Source organism: Epinephelus moara, chromosome 7, assembly GCF_006386435.1.
Source record: "Epinephelus moara isolate mb chromosome 7, YSFRI_EMoa_1.0, whole genome shotgun sequence".
In the NCBI taxonomy this organism is placed as follows: Eukaryota; Metazoa; Chordata; class Actinopteri; order Perciformes; family Serranidae; genus Epinephelus; species Epinephelus moara.
Genome location: NC_065512.1, coordinates 3,554,060 through 3,581,408, shown reverse-complemented (window position 1 = coordinate 3,581,408; position 27,349 = coordinate 3,554,060). Strand labels below are relative to the sequence as shown.

The 27,349-nt window shown below is 44.1% G+C and overlaps 1 protein-coding gene across 4 annotated transcripts in view; it reads left to right on the top strand.

The window, feature by feature from the left end:
• The window catches only part of akap11 (A kinase (PRKA) anchor protein 11), a 33,039-nt gene extending 6,560 nt beyond the window's left edge, over positions 1 to 26,479 (top strand). For 2 of the 4 annotated variants that reach the window (XM_050048689.1, XM_050048691.1), the window contains exons 3-12: positions 1,682 to 1,792; positions 1,871 to 1,924; positions 2,092 to 2,223; positions 3,502 to 3,766; positions 3,983 to 8,387; positions 8,642 to 8,782; positions 13,301 to 13,387; positions 19,489 to 19,535; positions 20,184 to 20,383; positions 22,134 to 26,479. In XM_050048689.1, the coding sequence (XP_049904646.1) occupies positions 1,682 to 1,792; positions 1,871 to 1,924; positions 2,092 to 2,223; positions 3,502 to 3,766; positions 3,983 to 8,387; positions 8,642 to 8,782; positions 13,301 to 13,387; positions 19,489 to 19,535; positions 20,184 to 20,383; positions 22,134 to 22,319 (5,628 nt within the window). In that variant the 3' untranslated portion in view covers positions 22,320 to 26,479. The remainder of the gene's footprint in view (positions 1 to 1,681; positions 1,793 to 1,870; positions 1,925 to 2,091; positions 2,224 to 3,501; positions 3,767 to 3,982; positions 8,388 to 8,641; positions 8,783 to 13,300; positions 13,388 to 19,488; positions 19,536 to 20,183; positions 20,384 to 22,133) is intronic. The other 2 variants (XM_050048692.1, XM_050048693.1) reach the window with 2 other exon arrangements.
• Positions 26,480 to 27,349: the final 870 nt, after the last annotated feature.

Here is a 27,349-nt window from a genome sequence, read left to right as displayed (position 1 = left end):
TTCTTGTGAATGTGATATCTCAAGAATTCCTTGAGGGAATTTCTTCAACTTTGGCACAAACGTCCACCTGGACTCAATTAAAGCAACACTTACCTTTCTGGAAATTTTACGCTTTTCTTTGGTCTTGGGCTTGGGGAAGGGGAAAAATTCAACACCACCTTCGACACTTTTTGGGTATCAGGTGTTGGACTTGAAGGTAACGTTGCCGTATGCACGCTGCTTCGGCATATAAGTTCTGCTGAAAGCTTGACGGACCTCTCGGTTGCTACACATGGTTGCTAACGTAGGATTGGACAGTGACTGTTTAAGGGAGAGGCTTAGCGAAGGGTTAATTTGCCGAGTGTCCTGTCTGTCTTCCCCACGTGGAGGCCTCCGACTGACGTAACCGCTCGCGTAACGTTACCTTGCCAACGCCTACGTCTATCATAGACATAATGAGGGAGGCGATAAAATGATGATGTGATAATATATTATATCCAAAATGGCAAAGGTCAGCTCCACTGTGGCATCATCAAATTCTGCAAAAACATTTTAACATCATTTGGTCACATACTGAATTTGTGACTCTAATCTCGGGTGTCCACCTTGAAACTGTGCTGATTGTATAGATCTTTTGTGCTGCTGGGGGAAGATGTGTGTGAAGCATCCATGTTTTCACAGACATGGATGTAAACTGTAAGTGCAACTTGACTAATCTGCAGAGGCATACAACCGCAAAGGGGTAATTCTATTTTTCCCTCGCCTACTTGGGAAAGTCTGGAGAAAAATAAAACAACACTTAAAAGACGACACAGCGTAGCTCACCAGTAGCCTGCAGCTGCACTTGTGGAGTGGAACAGGCTCAGTCCTGACAGTCATTAGCTCGCCAACCCAGTCTGTCCTTTGTAGTTTTGCCCTCGAACAACTTCATCCTCGACTCTGTAAACCCACCAGCAAACCGCATGGCTCCTCAGCTGTCCACGTCTGAGGGCCGACCGCAGCACACTGGCCACGTTACGAAGGGAACAACGGTGTTCCTGGAGCTTCGCTAAGCTTGTCAGTTAGTCACAACAGGCTTCACTTAGTTTTGTTTGTTGGCTACATTATTATGATATCATACTATCATTATATCAGTGGCATAAAATGGCCTTAAAATGACAATAATATTGTCAATCGCAATTATTAATGGGACAATACATTGTTCAACAGAAGTAGTTATCGTGACAGGCGGACATGAGGTTTTTATTTATTTGTATTTGTTATTAAAAAGTATTTCTGCAGGATAAATTGAAGTCAGATTGAGCTGGCTCACATGACACTGACGGCTGCATCTTACTTCCACTTATAGTGTTGATATTATTGTAAAATGCATAAGATCTTGTCTGAGTTGTTTGTCTGATTTGTTTTTAACTGCCTGTTTTGTGTGCTTGTGGTCAGTAGTTGCAAGATGTTTAATGCGGTTTCTAATGCGGTGAGATGTGCTTTCAAATGTCAATTTGAATCTAATGTGATTAGTAAGGATCTATATTAAAGTCACGTGTGAAAGCAGGCAGATACATAAAAGGAAATGTACCAAACACTGTTTCTCATTGATCTTTCATGCATGCTACAGTGACGGACGAATGCATACACATTGGTTTCTCATTATTGCTGTTGGGAAACCATATGCTGGGGTTTAAAAACACTGCCTGTGTGTTTGCAGACTGTGCGTGACAGCGGGGCGCAGTGTGTGAAGAGCCTCTTTAGGAATAAAAAGGAGCTATGCAGCGTTGGCCTGGAGCTGCCAAGCAGAGACACCACAAGACTGACAGAGGTTTGTCACACAAACAGCAGCTCAGCCATATTCGAACACAAGATGCATTAATACTGACCATCAGCTGTGCTCTTCCAGATTCATTTTGTGTGTCTGCCCGGTCAGTGTGAAGGGGAAGATGTCACCCAACAGGTACGCTCTCAGAGTTACAGACATGAGTGATGATAAAACACTGAATGTCCTGCTTATAGACTTATAGTTATGGACATTGGGTCACACTTTTAGGTCTTAGGTCTTCCACTTTAGCATTTGAGCTACAAGCTAATGTGCCTCTGTGTCTTCCTCTTCCTCTGCCCCAGGCTCTGCTATCTATGCCAGGAGGGCTGTGTGAGCTTCTTAGGTCCCTCCACGTTCAGGGCCTCAAGAACGACGAAGTTCTGCTGCTCAAAGACACGCGCAGGCTGGCAGAGCACAAGGACGGCGGGCCTCAGGTAGTGACAGATCTGTCAGACTGCAGGAATGTGCTCAGTCAGCATGTTGTGGTAAAGAGGAAGTGAGCAGAAGGCAGGGAAGTGAGGGGAGAGAATGAGGGGAAGTAGAAATGAACCACTGTGTGCTACTCAACTTCTTCTGTGTCTGTAGGTCTATCCTAACAAGAAGTTATCTTCCCATGAAAAAGCATCAGTGACCATGTTTACAGGGACACTAATATTCCAATATTATTGCGAATCAGAATTTGGTGAGGGTCGGATTGAGCCGTGGGATATGCCGGTATTATTCAGGTTAAGGAGCATTGTTTTGGCATGTTTACAGCGCATTCAGAATATGAATATCAGTTGGGTTTTTGGCTGGTGTAGAGATGCATGCCCAAAAGAACAGCCTACATTTCTGCTCGAAAGGAGAAACACACCTACTTTGAAACATTATGAAAGACTTGTATATCAACAGGTATCTGCAAATATTGGAACACCAACCTCTTCAAGAAGGTGGTGAAAGAATGAAAGAAAGAAGCTGTGTTTGCTGTTGAACAAGTCCGCCACCATTGAATATTTTGTGCATGTAAACATAGTCACTGGCTCAGGATAATTTTTTGAGTTAACAATTTTTTCCTATTTTAATAATTTCCCTTGAAGAATTAAGAATTTTTCTTGTATGATCCGAAAATTCCTGCATTGTTTTTTGACTAAATGGTTCCCCTGTATTTACGGCCTTGTCTGTCCCTGTATATAAACAGACATGTTGAGTCTTTCTCACGCTTTCGAAGAAGTGCAGGTGGGTTAGACTGTCAGAAATGTTGTTTTTTCAGCCCACGATTGCAGCCTTGTCCTTCCTGGTCCTGTGTGCAGTGTTTGGATACACACAGACCCTGCAGCTCGCTGCGGTTTTGTCGTCCTTCTCAGACAGTGAGACCTCCCACCTATCTGCGTTACAGAGCGGGCTTGTGCTGAGTGATTCTGCACATGTTACAGATCAACTCGCAATCAGAGAACAGACATAACAATACACTTCCGACCTTCCTCCCCCATTCCTGTAAGATCAGGATAAGTAAATTCCCATGCGAATTCTGTTTCAAATCTTTCACATTATCAGCTGGGACATGATCGCTTTCAGTGTATAGTCTGGCCTGCTGGTCTCAAATGCTGTCATGTTTCTCTGAATGAACTGATTAAATCACCAGTGTTAACAAAGTGTATTTCTCTTTCTCTTCTCTTCCTTTCTTTTCTCTTTCCCTCTTTGTCTTGTACTGTGTTCTTTTCTTCTTCCTTTAGTGTTGGTTAAAGGCTGTGTGTGTGCTGAGGCATAACCCCAGCACGTGCATCTACCCCCAGGCCAGTGTAGCATCTTTAGTGGGCTTGCTGGGATGCTATATGGCAGGCGTGCGCTACGCTTTGGAGCTCCAGGCTCTGCAGAGGGGCACAGCTGAGCCCAGCCAGCCGGAGGAAGATGACACCAACCAGTCAGTGTCATCAATCGAGGATGACTTTGTCACGGCCCTGGAGCATCTGGAGGAGGACGACACAGGAGACAATCCCTGTAGGTTTAACTAATGCTTAGTGGCATTTAGTAGCCTCTGGTCTCTTGTGTAGAACATCTTGTGATTCCATCAACTGCACGAAGAAAAATCCAAATCATCTGTCCATACGTTCGTCCAAACGCATGTTTATCTTTTATGTTTATCTTTTATCCTCTCTTTGTATGTACAGTATATAACCGTTTTCCCCCCTCTCCTCTTCATGTCCATCTCCACAGCTGCAGCTTCCTATCGCCATTTTAAAAAGCGTGATGTGGCATCACAGACCATCCCAGCCCACAAGAGAAAAAAGGAATTATCTGGCTCCCGTATTATCATGAGCTCATCTTCAAAAAAGAATTCAGCCAAACACAAATCTGGTCCAGATGTGTCCGTCACAGTACAGAGGTCATCGGGCGTGGAATCCCAGTGGACTTATTGTAGTCCCGGAGCTCGCCTCCCCTCACCTTTGATTCATGTAAGCGAATCGGAAGAGTCAGACTGCTCCAGCCCCAGCCCAATCATTTTCCTGGATGAGGTGGGCTACCAGAAGAGCCTGCTTGCAAAGCTGGACATCCCCCAGGTGCCAGGGGGTCCCAGAGAGCGAGTTGAAGACTCCGACTCTGAAGTCAGTGAATTCTTTGACAGCTTTGACCAGTTTGATGACCTGGAGGAGCTGAGCTCAGAGAACAGCACTCTCGCACTGCCTCTGGACGCCATCAGTGCACCAAGCATGCAGAACCCGTCCAGTGGGTCAGCATCTAAATATGTTTCTAGGGGCTGCTCAACCAAGGGTATGAATCCTCACCGCTTTGATCATCCCACTCTCCCAGCCGATGTGAAAAAACCCACTCCTCTGAAACCAGGCTCTCCCTACTCACTTCACTCTGAGGTGCCTGACTCCCCCCGACCAGTGCAGACCCCCTCTGAGGAGAACGGCGGCCCACTCTTCAGTCCTGTCAGCTCGTCGGCCTTCAGCCCTCTGGTGGACTCTGGTGGACCGCTGGAATACTTTTGGAAGACAGATGAGGATGGACAGGACAGTCCAGAGCTGCGTAAACCCCAAGACCTCTGCTCTTTGTATAAGACCTACTCAGACTTTGCCAGCAGTCTATCTAAAGAAATTCTAGGATCTGTGTGTGGCTATCAATCTGCAGTTGACATCAGTGACAACAAGAATCTCAGCTGCGTCTGCCACAAGGAATTCAAGAACCCTTCGGGCTACGTGATGAAGCTCTCAGAAATACAAGAGACCGTAACAGTGGCCAAGCTGCAGAAGAAGTCCCAGTCTCTGAAGGATGGCATTCAGAGGTTTGCCACGGACCTGGTGGAAATGAGCTTGGGCAGCGCCTTGAGAGACCTCCAGAAAGGTGTCTCCTCCTGCACCACCACCTTGTGTCACCTAGCTGCCAGGCTTACCTCCTCAGTGTTTCAGATGGCCTTCCATGAGATCGGCATGCGCCACGCTTATGTGCTGAAAGAACGAGCAATCAATGGACTAGCTGGCTTCCTGGTCGGAGAGGCTGTGTCTGGGGCGCTGAAAGAGTTCCTGACAGTGAAGAAGCAGATTTTCCACAGCACGGTGACACGATTTGCTGCTGATCTGGCTGAAGAGCTGGTGTTTGAAGGCATCATGGAAGTATGTCAGTTCTCCCACCCTTCAACCCCTCTCACCCCCAGTGATTGGTCGTTTGGCCACGGGCAAGAGGAGGAAGAGGAGGAGGTGGTGGTTTCCTCCTATGCTTCAGACTTGTCCGAGTCTGTTATCCAAGAGGCCTTCATAGAGCTCTCCCAGGCTGATGTTGCCTTCACTAGCCAAGCAGCTATCAGTGTGTCTCTGGACAACATCTGTTACGTGAGTGCAGAGAACTCAAGTGCTCAAACCTGCAGCACCTTTGCTAACCAGCAGGTTTTAAGTGCCAGCTCAGCTGCAGCGACCCCAGGGCCCTCAGGAGAGGATGCCTCCTGCACGGTGAAGAAAGCTCTGTTCACTGTATCAGGCATGGCCAGCTGTATTCCTGTGCCCCAAGCAGGCCAAGCCCTCTCCCACATCCACAATTCTGAAGAGACCAGTCAGTATATGTCGAGCTTGTCAGAAACCCCACAGGCCAGCCCTAAGAGAGTAACTGTGTCCTCCTCTGACAATGCCACATATACACAATCTCACCTTTACAGTCATGGAACTCAGACCCCGATACCTGGAGAAGACCCTTCCCAAGGAAAGTCCCCGTTCCAAAACTTCTCTGGCAACATGGTGGATATGATAGTAACTGAGGCTTGTGAGCTAATAACTGCTTCTAAGATGAAGAAGAGTTTTGGTGACTGTGCTGATTTCTTCACAAAGACAATTGGGAGCAGGAGGGACTCTTCTTCTAGGCAGGAGACGGTTCATTACGAGAGTCCAGACTCCCCCCCTAAGCAGGGAGCTGGCTTCAGATACGACTGTAGAGATTCTGGGTATGCTAGGAAGGGCGGCCCTGGTGAGCAAGCAACAGACTTTAGTATTCCTCACATTTCCTTTCAGACAGGCTCTCAGAGCCAGGGGAGAGCCAGCTGTGAGTTAGACCCCAGGACCAGCGGTGGGGCTGAAACCCATCCTGTGATAATGGATACTCTAGGCGTACCGGGCGCCGAGATGGGTGGACAAAGGAGGATATCTGTTCCTGGGGATGACTTGTCTCCAAGCTCCGGCCAAAAATCTGGTGGGACTCCTGGCACTCCTCCTTCTACCCCGCAGCAGCCCAGTGAGGTGTCAAAGGAGAAGCAGATAAAACAGTTCTCCAAGAAGCTGAAAAGCAAGCTAGCCAAGGAATTTTCCCCTGCTACACCCCCACCCACCCCTCACTACCAGCCTGAGCCTGAGCCAAAAGACATCACCCCTGAGGCAGACAAGGCTGAGTTCATGCTCAAACTGATGAGGTCTCTCTCTGAGGAGGCAGATGGGAATGAGGATGAAGAGGAGGAAGAATTAGCAGAAGAGGGCGGTGTTGGTGGCACTAACAGATGTTCAGAGACAGGGGTCGGCCGGCATGAACTGAACCAGATGTCCGCTCGCAGAATGTCCAACAAAGAAGCGCTCCACTATGCTGAGCGGTTGGCTTGCCACATTGTCTCCATGGCAACAGAGATGGACACCCTGGGAGTGGCAGAGGAGGAGGGCGAGTTGAGCAAGGGCAGCGAGAGGAGGAGAGACAGTGTGGCTCAGTTCTCAGAGCAGACCCTGAACACCTTGTGGGTGTACGCCGGGGAGGTGGCAGGAGAGGTCATCAATGATGTGAAGAAGATGGTGAGCTCTGCCCAGCAGTGCCCACATCACAGGGCTGTCAGAAGAAGAAGCTTTGACAGATCTAGCTCTGAATGTTTGCATCACCACCACCAACACCAGCCTCAACCCTGCACAGACCAGAACAGAGACTGGAGGGTGGGGAGGCTGGCCGAGCAATGGTCTAATGACCTGATAGCATCTGTGTTCCGGTCTCCCACCTCCACTTCAAGCACCGTCTCCACCTCCAGCTCTGGCCTGTCTTCAGAGTATCCAAGCTGTGAGAGCGTGACGGATGAATATGCTGGCTACCTTATCAGGGTACTGAAAAAGGAGGGAGGCAGCAGGGAGTTGGTCCTGGACCAGTATGCGAGCCGTTTGGCCTACCGCTCTATCAAACTGGGCTTGGCTCATGCTAGTCGCAAGATTAAGCAGAGATCCTCTAGCACCCGCCTTCACTCGTCCAAGTCACTGCCAGATGAATGGAAAGCATCTGGTAGTGAGGTGTCATCGCCCAAGGACAAGGCAGAGTCAGTAGTTTGTCCCTCAGGCGAGGACGCTCAGTGTTGCTGCAGGGACTCTGATGAGCAGAGTCAGAGGGAGTACATGGATCTGGTCAACTTCGCAGAGTCTTTAGCCTACAACATCACCTGTGATGTGACACGCAAGCTTCATCTTTCCTCTGCACGACTGCCCAAGTCTCTCACTGACTCGTGTCTTTATAAGAAATCCAAGCTTGAAGACATGGCAGAGAATCTCATCAGGAACTCCTTCTCCTGCCCCCTGTTGTCCAAGGAGGCTAAGAGCAGGCATTACCACAGCACAGGAAGCCTGTATGATGGAGGCTACAGGAGTAGGGTGATGCAGGTCATCGAGCATTACGCTAGGAAGATAGTTGACGACACTCTGAAGATGAGCCTGGCTTCAGTTGGACATTCATCCCGGGAGCACCAGAGGAACCAAGGCCATGACAGACACTCTCACACCCAGAGGTTGTCTGAGGGGCCATCACTGGGCCAAGCCCTGGGGGAGAGGACATGCCGTTACTGTCAGGTCCAGGAGTGCCCGTACTGCACCAAACTTAGCAGGCACCACCACCAGCCCGTGTTACAGAGGAGGAAAAGGGGGTCAGAATGTCAGGCGAGGGCTGAGCGGCTCCCTAGCCTGGAGATTCCCAAGATCCACATCGACCTGGATCACAGGGTAGTGTTTGCAGAGGGGATGGTGTCCATGGCGATGGAGACAGCGAAACGTGAGCTGAGCAACACTAGCCTTAATGCAGACAGTGGCATCGGCCATGATGGAACCAGCTACGCTGAGAGCCTGACAGCTGAGATCATGACGTCAGCCCTGTCCAACATCTGCCAGACCGGCAATGTCAGGTACACACACAAAGATTTACATTAGTTGTCTCTGTTTGTTCTGTCATGACCATACTGTATATTCCTATGGTTGGGCCATGCACACATATTATATTTCTAAAATTGTTGCTTTAAAGCTATTTCATATTTATTTCTTATCTAATGTTCCCATTTTAATACATTGTGATGATTGTAATCATGACTTTGTGAGTGTAAATATTAGCATGATTTTTAAAGCCTCCTTTTTGTCTTCTTCCAACTCTCTGTGCTTTTAGCTTTCCGGGTCGGGAAGCCACTGAGTCCTCTGTGTCCCAGCAGCTGAGTGTCGGAGATGACAGTCTGGGCAGCTGGTCTAACCTGAGCTTCGAGGACGAGCACCCAGACGACAACAGCAGCTTCCTCCACCTCAGTGACAGGTATACATTACTAGCTTTCTCATACGTAGCACCCCATATCCAGTTACACGTAGACCACACTGCTGCTGTATTCCTTTCTGTCAGTACTCAGATGACAAGACACTAAAACGGGCCGCCCCCGTAATATAATGGTAGGGGAAACACTGACTTTAATAAATACACAAACGAAACTCGCGAAAGTAAAAAAAAAAAAATCTTTTTTTAATCTTAATCTATTTTCTTTATTTATCAGAGAAATACAACTGTACGCTTTTTAGATTCCAGTTTCTCTCTTTCACAGAACTACCCCAGGCTAAATTGCCTCATTAACTCACAGTGAAACACTTTTCATTCAAACTCGACAGAAACAAAATAAAACTCACCAAAACCGTATTGGTTAGTCTTGTTAGTCCTTTAGTTAGTTAGTTCCATTGTTCCAACAATCGCCAACTCTGGTTTGGTGGAAATAAACCCTTAATCCACAGAGTTACATGTGAAAATAAGCTGCTTTCTTTGCCGTCTCTCTGTCCTCTCTGCTATGGAGGGCACGACATGGCCGGCTATTTTCAATTGATCCTGTTATGTTTATCTCCACCTCTCGCAGTCAGCTCAGATGCCTGCCTCACCACACTGACCTCTGGAGGAGCATGATGTGCACTACATGCAAAACATCCTTAGTACAGCCTCTCCAGTATGAGGTTATTGAAAATTATACCATCAGGATTTTTCAATACCCTGGTATACCGTAATTCAGTGATACCGCCTAAGCCTAGTGGACACGCTAAACAGATGTAGGCTCTAGTTTCTTGTCCGTACGCTTCGTACTGGCTCTAAGGGTACTATATTGAATGTGTTGAGAGGAAACTCGGCTTAAGTGACACTCCCACACTACCAAACAACGTTGTGGCTCAATGCAGCAATGCCTGATTTGGAGTCAATGCAGCCCAAGTTGCCTGGCATGCAGCGATGTAACATCCCCCACCCAATCCTACTGTGTTTCTTCGTTAGATCTTAAAATGTAGACAGTCTAATTGTGGGTCGTAAAAGATATTTTGTAAAGATAACACAATGTAAGGTAATATTAAGATAAGAACTTGAGAACTGGTCGCAGGTGAGGATCTAAGCAGTGGGTTGCAGCAGTTGAATCTTCTGGAGGTTCAATATTTTAGTGAGAGACTAGAATTTATTTTTCTGTAGTCGTGGACTCAGGACTTGAAGAATGAGAATAAACGTTTTATTCGTCTGCGTCAATTGTGCTGTCGATCTCCTCAGACCCAGAGAAGAAACACTCTTTTGTTGCAGATGTTGTTGGATAGTTTCTAGCAGGACTCTCCTGTGGTCAAATCTAGATGGGAGGTTTCCCAAAGTCAGCACAGGGCACAGTATATTGTTTGGGAATCTCATTCAGACTTTACCGCCAAAATGCAATTTTCTCTTGATTTGCGCAACTGTTGCATCATACGTGACCTCTAACGGATATATTGTTTAAGATTTTATATAGCCGTCTCTGCTGCCAACTTCTTCTCAGAAAGTTTGTGAAATCCACCACAGGGATAAGCACCAAGTAGTAGTTGTGACAGAGTTGGCCCTCTGTTCTTGGATGGACATTGTCACTATTTACATACAATGTATGTGGAAAAAGAAGGAGCGGGTGGGAGAGTGAGTGAGTCTGAGTATCAGGCCTTGAGGTGACATGGTCTCATACGAATCTCCAGCCTCAGGGAATCCGGGTGTTGACATTTCTGGCAAAGATTTTCATCTCTATGGAGGCAAAACTGACAACATTTGAGATTCTTTCCTGAGATACTGAAAAAACACAATGCGTTAGCTGCTAGTTATTTTAGCCACGAGGGCCAAGTTAATGTATCATAATATTTTCTAAAGGTGTGTCTTTGAGTGCTCTCTTCACTTCAGGCAGTGTTTCTACAGGAACAAAGTCCACCATGTGTAATTCATTAGACTCTCTTCAAAAGCCCACTGCAACCATATCCGCTCAGCACATGAAATAACGGAAGGGGGAGAAAAACCACCTCTGAGGCCTCATTAAGACATCGAGCATGATGATTGACTAAATGACTGAGCTCTCACCACGTGTCGTTCACTCAGACCGCAGGGAGAAAGCTGTTATCTGAGGTAATGCAGATTAACAAAGGTATTTTTAGATATCAGAAATGTTCCTCCCTTCAACCTCACTGAGAGCGCTGCACGCCACAGTGTGCAGGTTCCAGCCAGCACGCTAATCATTGACTAATTACAGAGAGAGTTGTTGTGCTTCTGTTGCCAGCCGGTTGTCCTGGTGGAACCCACAAGATTAGTGGGATTATATGAGGACAAGAATGTAATGATCTCACGTTTGAAGCCTTTAGCAACAAATTGTCTGGAACAACATGACAGATGATAGAGTGGGATGCATGGTGGAAAAATCTGCATCATTAAGAGAATCCCCTGTCTGTAAACCTCACCTGTAATTTAAAGGATTATTCCAAATGCCAGAAATGGTCATCAACCTGACAAGTGTTTGTTGAAGCTGCATACAGGGTTCCCACGGGCATGGAATTCCTGGAAAAACCCGAAAATATTTGGAATTAGCAGAATGTCTTTGAAAAGTTTTGAATATATATTGTTTTGGCTATTGTTTGGTTATTGTTTGCGTAAGTAAAACGTTACTAGTATTGCATGATACACATAGACCAGGCCAGCATTGCGTCATCTCCAAGGCTGCGTGCTGTCACATAAGAAAAGAAACAGGACGATACCAGAAAGCTGTTGTGCAGCAGGTTAACCAAAGCTTTCACACCGAGATTGGAGGCGCAGTATTCACTGTTTAATATTGTAAATCTCTAAATGATGTTGAGGACAGTTACTACTAATGGATAGCTAATGTTAGCCTGAGTGGGAGACTGCTGCAGTACAGTTACACAATATAGCAGCATCAGACTGTCGTCTCCAACTAGATCTCAGCCTCGATGAAACAGTTGGATATTAACATTTGGTCGGTTATTCACAGACAACACTTAGCCTAATGAAACCAAGATCATGATCCACGCATCTATCTATAAGAAATATGCTAGTATTTTTTATGTTAACAAATAGCGTTTGTTTAACAAGACATAAATGCATACAAACTTGTTAAAATCATAAGCCATGTCAAATTTCATTGACATCTACAGGATCTAAGGTTTTCTATCCCCAAAAAAGAGGCGTGGCCTTGATATTTTGCAAAGTACCTGCCTGTATGTGCCATCTGGTCTGTTGACATGTGCACCTAGTTGGTGGCAGGAATGTCCACACGCAAGTTAAAAGTCAGTGTGTAGAATTTAGAGAGATGTATTGGCATAAATTGAATATAATAGAATAAATATGTTTTCTTTAGTTTATAATTATGTGAAAATAAGAAATGTTATGCTTTCGTCAACTAGAATGAGAAGTTTATGTCTACATAGGGAGCAGGTTCTCATCGGAGATCGCCATGTTGCACCGGCATGTTTCTACAGTAGCCCAGAACAGACAAATCAAACACTGGCTCTAGATAGGGTCATTTGTGTTTTCAAATCCGCCATTGAGTTAGAAGCCCCTCCACTTTGGGCAGCATCCAAAAAAAACACAGATTTATAAAGTGAAACTGCTTTACTCAGTGTTTGTAATGGTTCAAATCACTGTGTCCATTTGTTGTGGAAAGGAAGAGACCTCTGTGGATAATTCGGCTCTCGCTAAAACCTCCTGAATGTCTAGATCTGAAAAAAGGTGAGCACATGATAGCATGTTGTGGGCGAGCCGTCCATCTCCGACATGCCAAACAGCGTTGGAGAAACACTAATTTGTAACGTGAAACTTCCCTATTCAGTGTTTTACTGGTTTAAATCACCTGGTCTGTTCGTTTTTGAGAAGAAGAGACCTTTGCGGATTATTTGGCTCTCGGTAAAACCAGGAGAAGTTTTAGCTGGCCGCAACATGTAATCTTCACCGCCACTCAATCCCCCCCCCCCCCCCCCCAGAATTATACACACCTTCTTTCAATTTAGCACCGCTATAAGTTTGCACAGTTTGTGTTTAATAATGTATGGCTGTATTGCTACTACCAACACGGAAATGGGGTAAAATATTATAGAAAAGTTTTGGAAATTCTTTGATAAAATTTGTGGGAACACTGTACATGGTAGATGTTAGGGTTGAGCTGAATACTCAAATTAAAATGAGTACAGTTAACATACTTTGAACAAATACAAGTACTACTATACACGAGTAAATAATAAATATAGCAAGCTCTGATCAACCCATGTTAATTTTAGGCTAAAAATATCAACTTCTGCCACTTTTAATCTAAACCCCACCCACTTACAGTCTAAACTCTGTCCACTTTGAGTTCAGATACAGATGATTTAGTTGGTTAAACAGATACAGACAGATATACAGATGATGGTGTACTCACTCATCCCTAGTAGACGTGGTCACTGTAGCAAATAGGATGATACTGCTTATTATATCCTGATCTTTTCCTGATAGTGTTATAGTGGTGCGTTACTTGCCTTCTCTCTCCAGCAGCAATGGGAACAGCAGTAGCTGGAGCAGTCTGGGCCTGGAGGGGGAGGCGTGTGAGGAGCGCATGTCATTCTCTCCCTCTGACAGGTTGGTCAGCGCCTGGTTGACACAGTGACCTTAGATGCCCCGTGAGACTTGCGGGGTTCACCCAGAATGAGACAAAGAAATAGTTGAGTAATTGGATTTACTATGAAGCCAAAAGTAAGTAAGGAAGCGTGTAACGGATCCGTCAGTGGAAAATCTCAGCACAAAATTGGAACCAGGGAATTGCTTCATCATATGAAAATAATTTACAAGATTGGACAATGGTATTTTGATTTATGCTTTGTCTCATACTAGGAACCACCATGCCCTTGCATGACCACACAAAGCTCTAAATTTAAATAGGCTTGACATGGCATATGCTTGTTGATGCTAACGTCTGCATGCGATGTATTGCTCAAGTTTGGCTGCTTCTGCACGGCTTTCATGTGATGTTGTTGCTTTAAAAGATATTTTGTTGTGTTATGATATTACATTATTGTTATTATTATTGCATTAATGTTGTTTCACAGTTCAAACCCACCTATAGCTTCAGATGTTAGTCCTGCAGGTGTTGCTCTGATTCATTTAAAACAACATACCCAGAGAGATATACTGCAGCACTGACAAATGTAATCTGTACTGCCAGCCATTTATAAACATAGCGTTGTTTTCTCAGGCTGGCGAATGTGTTTTTGCTTCCATCCATGCAGCCGCTTGTTTCAGCTCATGGCAATGCAGAACTATCAATCAACATGCGCTTGTAGGAAACCCCAGTATCATTTGAGGTCGAGAGAGTCCGCCACTGAACAGCGATCTTTTAAACGCTGCCACGTTTATGTTGTCCTTTAAACAACTTCCATGTTTTCGGGGTTTTTATTTTCCATCAACACGGTACATGAGTTCAGTTCTGTTTGGCAGCTGAGATGTCAGAGCTTCCCACAGACATCTGAGTGCACCAACAAGGCAATCAGTAAATTACAACTGCATGACAAAACAATTGACAAAACATGCACTGTAATGAGCCGATCTCGAGAAAGTTAATGCATGTTGATGCTGAAACCAGTGGCTCTCTAGAACATGCAAATCATAGAGATTTGTTAACCCTGGAAAAGGCTAAAACTTGCACTGGAAAAATGTAACTGTGGAGAAACAGAGAAAATAAAAGCAGTCTACATTATAGCGTAACCTAAACACAAATCCACATTCATGTGAAGCCTGCTGGACTGCTCATCTGCTGATACCTGGGCTTTGATCTGTAGACTGCAACAAGCAAAATGTCTTACACCGATCCACCAAAACATTAAAACCACTGACAGGTTAAGTGAATAAAAGTGATCATCTTGTTACAGTGCAATGTTCTGCAGGGAAACCTTTGGTCCTGGCGATTATGTAGACGCCACTTGATGCACTCCACCCACCCAAACACTGCTGGTGAAGATACTCAGTCATCCAGGTCATGGTAGTCTTAAGTGCCATATCATAGCTAACTGGACTTGCTTGAGTTTCTTGAAGACATTTCGCCTCTCATCCAAGAGGCTTCTTTACTTCTAACAGACTGGTACGGAGTCGCAGGCTTTAAACTCTGTGTGGGTGTGAACCCTTTGAGAGTTGTTAAGGTCACATGTGAGTCATCCTCTTGGACCAGTGTTGAAATTTCTTCAAGAAACTCAAGTAAGTCCAGTTGCCTACGATATAGCACTTAAGACAGCCAAACACTGTTGCAGACGAAGTACCCTCCCTCATGGCAGTGGCACTCCCCAGCAGGACAATGCACCGTGCCACACAATACAAACTGCTCAGGAATAGCCCAAGGAATGTGACAAAGAGCTCAAGGCGTCGGCCTGGCCTCAGAATTCCCCAGATCTCGATCGGATCAAGCATCTGCAGGATTTTCCTGTTCCCCTTCCATCCCCAGTGGGGCCTCCTTGAATTGGACTTGGCTCTGACCTTTTGTGGCGTGGACACAGGACCTCTGGGCGTGTCCTGTGGTGTCTGGCACTGGGCCATTGGCGGTGAATCCGTTAAGTCCTGTGAGTCGTAAGTTGGGGTAGCAGCACGTCCCATAGATGCTCGATCGGATTAGGATGTGGGGGATTCGGAGGCAAGGTTGACACCTCTTTGTTACGTTCCTCGGGCCATTCCTGAGCAGTTGGCACTCTTTGGCATGGCACATTTTCTCATTGGGGGGGCACTGCCATTGGAGAGTGCTCTTGCTATTGGGGGGCAGCTTGGTCTGCAACAGTGTTTGGGTCAGTGGAGCATGTCAAGTGGCATCCACATGAATGCCAGAACCAAAGGTTTCCCAGCAGAGCAGTGAATTGTAACAAGATGATCAATGTTATTCACTTCAGCTGTCAGTGGTGGTTTTAATGTTTTGGCTGTGGCCAAGCAACAAGTTTTGGACAAACTAATCTGATTAAAAAAAAGAAAACATAGTTCCATATGACCTTTTCAGCCCGGGGCTGGATCACAGACCCCAATGCACTATCGCCACCCACATACTTGGGGCATTATAAATTATAACACTTTGGTAATAGAGATATACATATATCGCATACCTCACAAGATGGCGCCCCATCCCACAAAGTGTGATGTACTTTCACATTCTCTGCAGAGGAATTTAATTTGTCACCCACTCTTCATCAAAAGATAACATCATTCAGCACTGAGGATCAGCAAATAGCAGATGGCCAGTTCAGTGTTGCCATTAGGTGGCAGGTTTCCCTCATTTTTGTGGTTTAGCTACTTCTAAACATGACAGTTTAAAACTTCTGAGATAAGTACGTAAAGAAAAATTAACCAAAACTGTCTCCTCTAATGCAGGTTGTGCTAGTCAAGGCTCCAGTTTGTCACCATGAGCTAGTTTTTGTTGAACTTTGATTTTAAAAGAAAAAAAAGATTTCTTAACAGTTGCTAATCGCAGCAAACACACTGGTGGGTTTGTACGGTGTTCACGGTGCCATTAACGGTCATGGATGTTAGATAAAACTAATTTACACTGGTGTTATCCTTTTAAAGCTACACTTTGTAACTTAAAAAAAAGTCATATTAAATGAAATTGTCACTATATCTGCACAGTACAATGAGACAGACAATCTTTGGTAAAATCATATTCCTTGCAAGAATCCGCTGCGGCTTAACGAAAACATCCAATCAGAGCCGAAGAGTCTCGATGCAGCTGTCAGTCACATCAGTCGCTGCTCGTTAAACTGTTGGGAGTGTTACTTTTAAAAGGTATTCCCCAACAGATTACTGAATGTAGCCAACAGTAAGAAGGTTTTTATTAGTGATAGTCATTACCAGAATCATTCAGCTCCCTGGTGATCTCACTCCAGCCAGCTGCCACTGTATTTAGCTTTTTACAGTTAATTGAGGAGGTGTTGTGAAGATAACTCTTCATTTCAACTTCATGAATCGGATGTTCCTCAGAACTTTGAAAGTGAGTGACGGGTATAAATAGAAACAAGGCGTCTGGTGAAAGTTCAGCTCAAAATGTCAGCGCTGCGTCACTTGCGGCCGGTTAGAAATAGAAAATAATGCAGTCAAACTGACACTTGCTAAGTAGTCCCTCCACGTTATATATTTTTAAAGGTAGTAACTGTATTTTAAAAAACAATTTAGCTCCTCATATTTACTTACTCACCTTTTTTCCGTTGTTTCCCACCCCTGCAGCCGGTCACAAACTTTCTCATCTTGCAGCTAAACAGGACAGTAAAACATGTGTCTGAGAACATTCGAGGCAGTAACAGAATCTTGATTCATATTTGATCGGCACTGCCTAGATTGAGAGTTTGACCACAGTTTCCGAGCACTGATTGACAGCTGCGTTAGAGACTCCTCGGCTCTGATTGGTTGTTGTCGTTCACATGCGATGGATCCTTGAAAATGCCATTAGAAGCACTGCAAAGAGGAGGAGCATGATTTTTTAACACTATCTGTTTCATGCACAACTTGATTATAGTGACAGTTTTATCAAATGTGACGTAAACCTATATTTATAAAAGTTACCAGCTGCAGCTTTAGTGCATGACTTGTTGGTTCTGCCCGTCTGTCTTAGTTCTTAGTCCTCACCTCTGCTTTGACATTGCTGCTTCATGATCCTATTCATAAAAACAGTAAATGTGAAAAGCCTTTGTAGGCGTTCTCCTCCTTCTGGAAGGCGAGTAATATCCCTACATCATATTGAGCAGAGTCTAAGTGTCTGTAGCCGTGGGCTGTGTCAACAACACTGTGATTAACAATCTTATAAAGTGGAGAAATGACTGTTTACCTGTTGGCACGTCACACAGCAAATATTTGCACGATTGACATAAGGGATATTGAGTAGATTTTCAGAATGGAAAACTCCACTTTCACACTGATCTAGAAGTGCTCTTAGTCATTGTGTCTTAACTGACAAAAGACACTGAAGCAGAAAAGTAAATTTACTGGAACATAGTTTCAAAGAAACATCGACGGGAAATATGCAGCATAGTTCCCTGTGTGTGTGTAAGGTGTCTTTTGATTAGGATTACTTTGATTGCAGCAAGTGTGGCTTCTGAATTCATGCTATGCTTATATCAAAGGCTGTTAGCTTAAAGGGTAAGTTAGGTAATTTTCAACCTGGACCCTATTTTCCCATGTTTCTGTGTGTAATGACTAATGCTAACAACAATTTTTGAAATTAGTCCAGTAGTGAGTGACACAGGCTGCAATGTAACCACTCAGGGCATTCGTGCACTGTCAATTTAAATCCACTAAAATTGCTTGACAGACTTGAACTATCATTCAAAGTGTCTGACAGCATTATGGGAAGGATCCTTACAGAGATAGACCTTTTTAGCATGCACAGAGGCAGCGCATTCCCACATCTAACTGGGTGAATTAAGGGTTTACTTCAACCAAATCAGAGTTGATGATTGTCAGAACAGTGGAAGACGAACTAAAATGGCGTTATGGGTTTTATTTCTGTACACTTTGAACAAAGTGCATTTTATGATGATAAAATAACTTTATTTAAATGGAGTCTGGTGGGTTTGGCAATAGGAATTTTTGGGCTGTTTCTGTTAAAACAAAAAGGATCCTACTCTTTAAAAAAAAGGTCTATTTCTGTAGGGATCCTTTCCATAAATTGTCAGACACTTGAGTACTATTCAGACGGGATTAGTTTTACATAGGGATGTGGACTAATGTCAGTTTACCACAGGATGTCTGTAATATAAATGTCCGATTCGCATGGGACAAGAAATGTCCGGAATTCTACCAGAGATGGGAGTGGTAACTCGGTTTGTGCCCTGGCGTCACCTCCCTGTCGGCATGTGCGTGCTACGTTGCTTCCTGTATGTGTAATAATAATTAATGATTAGCCCAATATGAAATACTGCCCATGATCAGGATTGTGTGTACGCAACGATTAGCAATATGGATTTACATTAGGCCTACCTAACACAACCAGAAGTCTCGTGGCTCTGAAAAGTGCTTTCTTCTCAACCTTTTTGATTGGTCTCCCAGGTAGGGCTATGCCATCATTAGAAGAATGTCCACTATCACGACTGCCGACAACACCGAATGCTTCTTCAAGCGCCTCCATCAGCGAAAAAACACGGAAAACTAGTTGTAAACGTGGAAAAATGGTTGTTAACAGGAGGTGACGAAATATTTACATAAGTTTTTACAGAGGATCGTGTTCGCACGGGATTAATATTACCCGAGGTATTTTCTCCGGACTGTTTTACAGAAGATGAAAGTCGCCGTAATCTTTACTGACATTATCTGTAATGATTACAGACATGCCGTGTTCGGACAGGACTAAAATCCCTGGTAATTATTACTTTACTCCACATCTCCATGTTAAACTAATCCCGTCCGATTAGGGCTTTAGAATAACATTTTGAGCCAAACACTTTCAGTGGATATACATCCACGGTGCACAGGCGCCCTGAGTTGTTACAGTGCAGCTTGTATCGCGACTGCCAGCTGCAGCCCTCTCACGCACTATGAGACTAATTTCAAAAATGTGTAGTTCCCATTAGTCATTTCAAAATGGGAAAATATGGTCCAGGTTAAAAAATCCCAAAGTTACCCTGAATGCTTGGTGTCATTTGTCCCTCCTTGCATGCAGCGTCCTCAGCCCCAGCCGTGTCTTCCTCCTCTCTAACCTGTATGTGACATTTCTCATCTAACAGTGACAACACAGAGGACAAGGAGACCGAGGTCAAAGAGGAATCCAGCGGTAAGGATACGTTACTGCCTGCACCTTCACCTTCAGAGTCAGCTGTGCTAATGTTGGGTGTTCTAATGCAATAAAAGCATTGTGAACAAGACTTTACGGCAGAGTTTGGCTCAAAATCAAAACAGCTTAACGTTGCACACTTATGGACATCAGTTGGATATGTAGGGGAAAAAAACAGCCCCCTCTCCTCCTAATTTGAGGTCTTTCCACTCCTTGAGATTCAGAACAGTTGGTCTTGATTCCGGCTGGCTGCATACGTCTGTCTGCCTGTCTGAGTGTGTTGTAGCCGGGGATTTTACCACCCCCGTATTCAGCCACACTAATGCTTATTCAACCACTCCACTCCCTCCACAGGCAGTCATTCTGCGTTATGTGTATGTGAGTGTCAAACTACGGCAGCCCTCAGTAAAGGGGGGCCCTATTGGGTCTGTTGTACTGTGGGAGCGTGGGAACCGGGCACCACACAGAACAGGGCTGGGGGACCAGAGGACTGCTACATATTACAATCAGTGTATCTGTCTTTGACATGTACTGGAGAAGACACACTAATTCACAGTGTTTAGAAGAGCCAGGCTGCAAAAACAAACATGGAAATTGGCCGTATAAAAATATGCATGATTGACTTAACCATCTTTGTCTTTGCTGCAGGGACTCTCTGCGTGGACAGGACTCAGGTGCAGGCTCCCAGGAACACACTGGTCATTGTGAACTCTGACGTCAGGGAGCCCGGGCGCGGCCCTCAGCACGTGACCCTCGACCCTCAGCTCAGGAGCATGCTGCAGTGGGCGGCAGCCTCCATGGCCGACATCCCCCTGATCCAGCTGAGTCCTGACAGAGAGCTGCAGCAGGTGATTGCCCTCAGTCTGTTCTGAACATGTTCACCATAACCCGCCATTACTGCAGTATTTATTATTATTATAACATCAGCACTTTTCTTTATCAGAGTCAGAGTGCTGCGATGAAAGATGTCTTTATTTTTGTGATTGTTGATGTTGGTTTTAAAGGTTTGCGATCTTTTAAAGTGGTATCCGGGTTTCCACTACAGTTAGCTTTCATGTGGAGACAAACAGCTGACTTACACAAATTACTGTTTTTAGGGCTGCCCCCAACTAAGAATTTTCCTAGCCAACCAATAGTCGTCATTTAGGGCCATTAGTCGACTAGTCGCCACATGTTTATGATATTAATTAAATTATTAAATGATATATTTTGGTCGTCAAACACTGAGCGAGCCGCCTGTTCATGACGCTACCAGAGACGAACGCATCCACCTGAATCTACCATCATTATAAGTCCACACTGATGGGTAGCTATGCCAACATACTTGTTTTGGCTGAGTTTTAAGGGTGGAGTGAGCAAAGTAAAAGAACAGAACAGCCTCGATATCAGCATCTATCTTGGCTACAATGGTTGCCATTGTCATTATTACTCCTCCTTGGTTCAGTTACACAACTTGGCAATAGCTTGACAATAGTGTTTGTCCTGCCTGGTTGACTTATTGTTAGTCACCCCGCGGTTTTCGTTGGATTGATTGCTTTTTCAACTAAGAAACTGCTGTTTATTGTCATGAGCTCAGTGGAGTGGAAAAATGAACCTGCTAAAAACTTTTTTCTGTAATATCTACACTTTTCAGTGCTGTTATAAAAAAAAAATCATAATATCCAGTTCTGCAAAGTCAAAAAGAAAACATTTCAAAACATTAAATTTCCATGAGCGAAATGGCCTTTTGTGATGACGGTGGTGTCTGACTAATGACTACAAAGAACTAGCAGTGACGAAGGCCCCCTGCAGCATCGACTGATGTCACCGTGTCTCAACCAAAAAGTTGCACATGAACACGCTGTGAAGACTTCAACCGATGGCTCAAGAAAAATAATCTGACCTCATGGAACAACTTTGTTTTGTTTTTTGGCTGACGAGGGGGCAATGATGCGACAAGTGCGGCAGGCGCTCACCGACCGTTGGCCTTAAGTTGCTGCATTTTCTATATATTTCCTAATTAATGTTTAAACTCAACAGATAGTATTATACCTTCTGACAGAAAGCCAGTTAGGGGCAATGAACACATCACAAGGTCTCATCTTCAGTAATACTTTGTGCCTTCGTCAAACACCAGTGGCAGGGTGCCTGTTCTTAACTGACCACAAAGGGAACTCTGCCCTCTCTGTAAATTTAATTTTATATCCTCTTCTGTTTAGTAAACGTCTTTGATCAGGAGGTAGTTTCTGAGTTTTGTCTTTTTCCACGTCTCCTCCTTCCATTCTAGATCTTTAGAAGTCTTCCTCTATATTTATATTTCACCACAAATTATTCCTGAAAATAAAATACAGATCAGAAACCTCTCATGTCAGAGGATAACTGTGAGCTTTGTCCCAGTTAAGGATCCTTTTGGTCAGCATTTCCTCTGGCAGCTGAACAAGGCGGCTCCATGCCAAACTGTTTGACGTCTCTGCTTTACGAGACATGACTTGACATGACTAATGAGACACTTCCTTGGCAGCGTAGCACACTAATAATTCTAAATTACGATTGATAAGCCACGGCTGTGATGGCCTCTTTTTGATAACTGTAGTGAACAATGTCTTTGTGCCCTTTCAGCTTCCAGTGGTGGTCCAAAGGCTTCGGGAGAGGAAGTGGAGGGTGGGAGAGCTGCTGCACACGCTGCTGCGCTACTGTGAAGAGGGTCAGGCGCACGGTCAGAGCCAGGCCAGAGAGGAGGCACTGCAGGCGGGCAGAGAACCTCACCGCATCCCCCTCTTCCAGTGGCTCCTGGAGCACGCCTAAGGCCTCTCCTCCTTCTCCTCCTTCTCCTCCTTCTCTTCTCCTTTCTCCTCTCCTGTCCTCAGTTCCAAACAGGGCTTTGCAAACTCCACAGCCCCTAGAGGGCGCCATACAAATCAGCTGATCTAACTTACTCTGATGAATGTGGGTGGCGTGTGTTTTGCATTGCATGCTGTGACCAAGAGTACATCTGTTGTATTTTATTTTTCTTTCCACCTTCTGTTTTGTTGTTGCAGTTTTTCTTTATTGATCAGGCTGCACACATCACATGTTGATTTAGTGAGCTGTCCCTCCCCGCCCTCTTACACGTCCGAAGCCCTCACACCTCGCTGCCATTGTGCTTGAGCTACAGAAAGAGGAGAGACAGAGAGACCCATCCCATCTGCTCCAGACAGAAACGCAGTGAGTTGAGAGAAAGAGAATGTGTTTTTTGTTAGGGAATCCCCACAGCTGCTGGGCGGATGATGTCATCACACCCACGGCTCACCTCTGTGGTGTTTCCACATGTTAAGAGACCAACTGTGCACTCACATGCACACACCACACCCTTGTATTATCAGAGGGAATCTGACACTCCAGCATTATTCCCCTATAGTATTCCATTATTGTATTAATCCCCTCACAATCACTGTGCTCGTCATTCTCAGTTTGCTGCGGTGAGGTTTTTCTCTGGAGCTCTGAGTGAGTTTTATTATCAGTTTGATGACTCGTCACATTTGACTGATATGCTGCCATACGTACAGATTAAAATTTAAACCCATATCTTTTGTGATATGCTGTCATTTTGCGTTGATGATCACAGGGGCCATTCGTTTGGCAGCAGAATGATAGATAGTTCTTGATGAAGTTCCCTCTTGCCAGTATTCCTGCACCTATACTGTAACACTGCTTGCCTCACCTCAATCTCCTTTGGTTGTCAAACTTAGTAAAGTACTTAGAGTGGATGATGTTTACTAGCGCGGTCGGTATTAAAAAGAGTATATTTTTTGAAGGTAGAGTGTCTAATCAAACATGAAACGCTGCTCAAAGCTATGAAAGAAGCCATGACGTTGGCTCGACGTTGCCAAATGGACTCTCCTCCCCTGCAGTCAGTAGTAAGTGCATGATCCTCCTGGTCGTCGGTTGCCCAGTTCAGGGGAAGATCCAGTGACGCAGATAGTGGATCTCTTAGTAATTAAAGACACATTTCTGGTCTGCACCTCCGAAACCACACACTAACAGTATGTGCATAGCTCAAGCCTGGACTCACACATTATGTCACCCACACTCCTCAGTCACCTTGTGGAATGAAGAAATCTGATGACCACAACTTCCACAATCCGTCTAACTCACACTCTTGTTACTCACCAGCCCCCATGTGTGCGTCCACACACACGGCAGCACTACCAGCGACTTGCTGAGATGCACTTTTTTTTTTAAACAGCAGAGGAGAGGCTGGGCATTTCCAGCCCTGCCCTCAGACCTCTCCTGGCCTCTGCTGTGAATTTCCTCCCAGCATTGATGGCCTGCTGTGCAGACAGTTAAAGGGATAAAGATCTTTTGAAGTGGGTTCATATGAGGTACTTATCCATAGATAGTGTATTACGTACAGTAGAAGTCAGTCGGCACGCACCCAGTTTGGAGAAACAAGCAGGGGAAGTACCACCACGGAAGATATGCATTCTGCTGCTGTGGACGGGGACAGCAGCAAAGGATGTTTCAGCCACCTAAAAAAAATTAATATCAGTTTAACTCCCTCTGCAGACGTTCTTCTCTATACCCTGGTTCATAAAGGTGTCCTCTTGTCTCCATTACATCGTCGCTGTGATTAACACTCACTTTTTAAATTTCTATCTCCGCCTTGAGGGGATCATACGTTTGGTTGTGTGTGAGTGCGTGTATCTGTGTCTGTCTACAGCTATTCTTGCAAACTACTGGACCAATCAGCCTCATATTTTCTGTGCACATTTATGACTGTATGCTCAAGGACCTCTTGTGGTTGCGGTGATTCATTACTGTTGAAAAACCTGAATGTTTTATACGTCATTGACTGCTGGCTCTTCATTCCTCTTAACCAGCTAGTAGAGGCCGAGAGCTTCCCAGAAATTGGCACGGCTTAAACCAACGAGCCTTACCCTAGGTGGCAGGTCACAATTTGGCCTCCGTCTTGGCTCAAACACTGACCGGAGCATCTGCAGATTAATTCCATAACAGATACATTGTGATCCACTAAAGTTTGGCACGATACGGGATGAATCAGTCCCTGTTTTTTGTTATCTTTGCTGCCATCTTGACTGTAAGAGAAATTTCACCTTCCGCGGTTTGTCTGCGACACAGTTTTGTTCGGTCTGCCTCACAGTTTCATGCCGCACCAAGACAGTGGAGCAATTTGCCTACCTGATTTTGTAGACCTGCCGATTTTGTTGATTTGCTCATATTTCGTTGATATTTGTACCTCTACTGTAAGTAACTAAATAAGCAGGCTGGGTCGTTAAATGGTTTCTTTTTTTGTCTGTTGGAATCGTTGTTATTTCCTGCTTTGCTGTGCTGTAGCCTTCAGACAGAGTTAATACTGTTGAAGTCCAGTAATGAAGGACATGGATCAAAGATTTGTGGCTGTGTTTTAGTTTTTAAAAATGCATTCTTTCTCATATTTATATTGTAAATATTTGTCACACATGGTGCACATTAGCAGGAAAACTTTATTTGCTCTGTGCAACACGCTGCAGCCTTGTCAAAATAGACAAGGCGGTTGTTTTTTGGCTTCTGGGACGCTTTTGAAACGCCGCAGTGCATCTGCTGAAATTACGCTCATGCCTACGAATACGGAAGTTCTGTGGTTGAGAAGATAAAGTGCCAAAGGAAAGGGGCTCCCTGGCAGCGAGGTAAAGCGGTGAAAATATTTTAAATATAGTGTACATTTAAACTGATTTCTTTAGGTGGCTAAAATACATAGCAATAGTACATTGCTTAGCTTCTGTGTCGGTACTCCTGTCTGCTTCTCCAAACTGTCATCACATGTATGTAACACTATGACTGTGGATAAGTACCTCATACAACCCCACGTCAAAAAATCCAAACTAACCTTTTAACGTCCCTGCACAAACCCTCCTCAAGGAAGAATCATTGGGATACATTTTAGTTTTGCTGTTTATTTATTCTTTATCGAGGGACCTGATGATGACATGACGCTGCGAGTTCCTCACATCTCCATCAGATCGTTCCCTCTTGAGTTTGAAACACTGTAATATACCACAGCCTCGCATCTATTATTATAAACTAAGTGTTGTTGGTGGTGCTCACCTGCATGGCTGAACCTTCATTGGCTTTTAAAGCTCAACATTCTTCTTCTTCTTAATGTATTGGCCTCCACTAATCGAGCCGCAGTGATTCGTGTGTGTGTCCACACTGCCTCACAGTTTGCTACGGGCCTCTGCAGATGCCTTGTGTGTCACTGCTTAATCTCTAGGCTGCCAAATGGTCATATAATCTTAAAGGTGTTTGTCCTGTATGATTTGTTTACATGAGAAAAAACAATATATCACGAAATCCACTATTTTTTAAAATAAGAATCCAAAGTGAAACCCAAGTTATACCTACTGTTAAAGTAATAGTAGAGAAGAAGACACAGTGAAGTATTAACCTGAGAAGTGAGGGAGTGGTTTACATTAAAGGAATGTATTAAGAGTCATGGATATGACATGAAGAGAGCGCATCAGTGTACAAATCCTCCCAGTGTGAATGTTTAGTTGTTGAAGTAACACTTACCTGTCTTTTCTTTCCTCTTTCCTTTCTTTATTTACATTCCTGTGAATCCCAGACGACCTATAGCTCTATATTGTCGTGTTTGTGAACGCTGAATGTGTACCTGCGAAGACTCCATTTAGAAGCAGAGACTGTAAATCTGTTTTGCTACTGTCGTTCCCAGTGTTACTTTCTGCCTCTCTCCGACCACAGACGTACCTCACCTCCACTCACTTCTGTATTTTTTCCTGCTTCCTTGTAAAATCCTGCCAAATGAAGATATTTAATAAATTATGTAAGTTATATAACAGTGAGTTCACTACCTGTTCTCCCTAGTGGCATTGCTGAATAGTTTACACGTTCTAAGCTTGAAGTCAGAAACTCTAAATTTGTTTATGTTGAAGCTTGGTGTGACAATAAAGCTTTTTCATGTGCTCTTATTTTGTGTGTGTGTTTAATGACCAGATCACATCCCTGTGTTTGACTATGTGAAGGTGTCGCATTTCTGATAAAATCTATCAGTTTACAAACATGGAAAATAATTTAGTTTCCTTCAGTCTTTATGTAATGAAAGAACCTGACAGGGTTGTCAAATATTTGACATTTCGTATTTAGTAATTGGTGTCAAAAGATTGATTTATTGCTTTATAAATGACTGAAATGAGCCAACAATTAACCAAATAATTATTTAAGTCTATTACCAATCAAATATACCGATCATTCTCTGCTTCTAGCTCCTTCAAAGTGAGAGTTTCCTGCTCGTTTTGTTTTGTAAATTACTTTTTTTTCATAATTTAAAGGATAACTTACTTGAAGTTCTGCAAAACTAGAAAATTACAACAATAAAACAACTAAATATATATAAAAAATACATAACTAAAAGTTTATAGAATTGAATAAATAAACAGCAGAGGTAAAATAAAGTTTTAAAAAAAAGGATTAAAACTTAAAATTAACTTTTAATGTTACTCCAAATTAAAAAGCCAGATTTGTAAATATACGTCTTGAAATTACTTTTAAAAATACCAAGTGTTTGCCATTCTAATATCCAGAGACAGTGAGGTTCACAGTTTAGGGGCTTAAACAAATGAACCCAACCTTATTACTGTATTTTCAAATACATATTGGGAGAAAACAAAAATAGTTTTGAGACACAACAGAAATGCTCAAAGTTCAACAAATCATTCTGCAAAATAAAAAAAAATAGAGAAATGATGTACTGTACACAAATAACAGAAGGACTGGACAGATGTGAGACACATGCAACTACTGCAATCTCAGAGTCCCTGAAGGAGTTTGGTTGGAAGGAC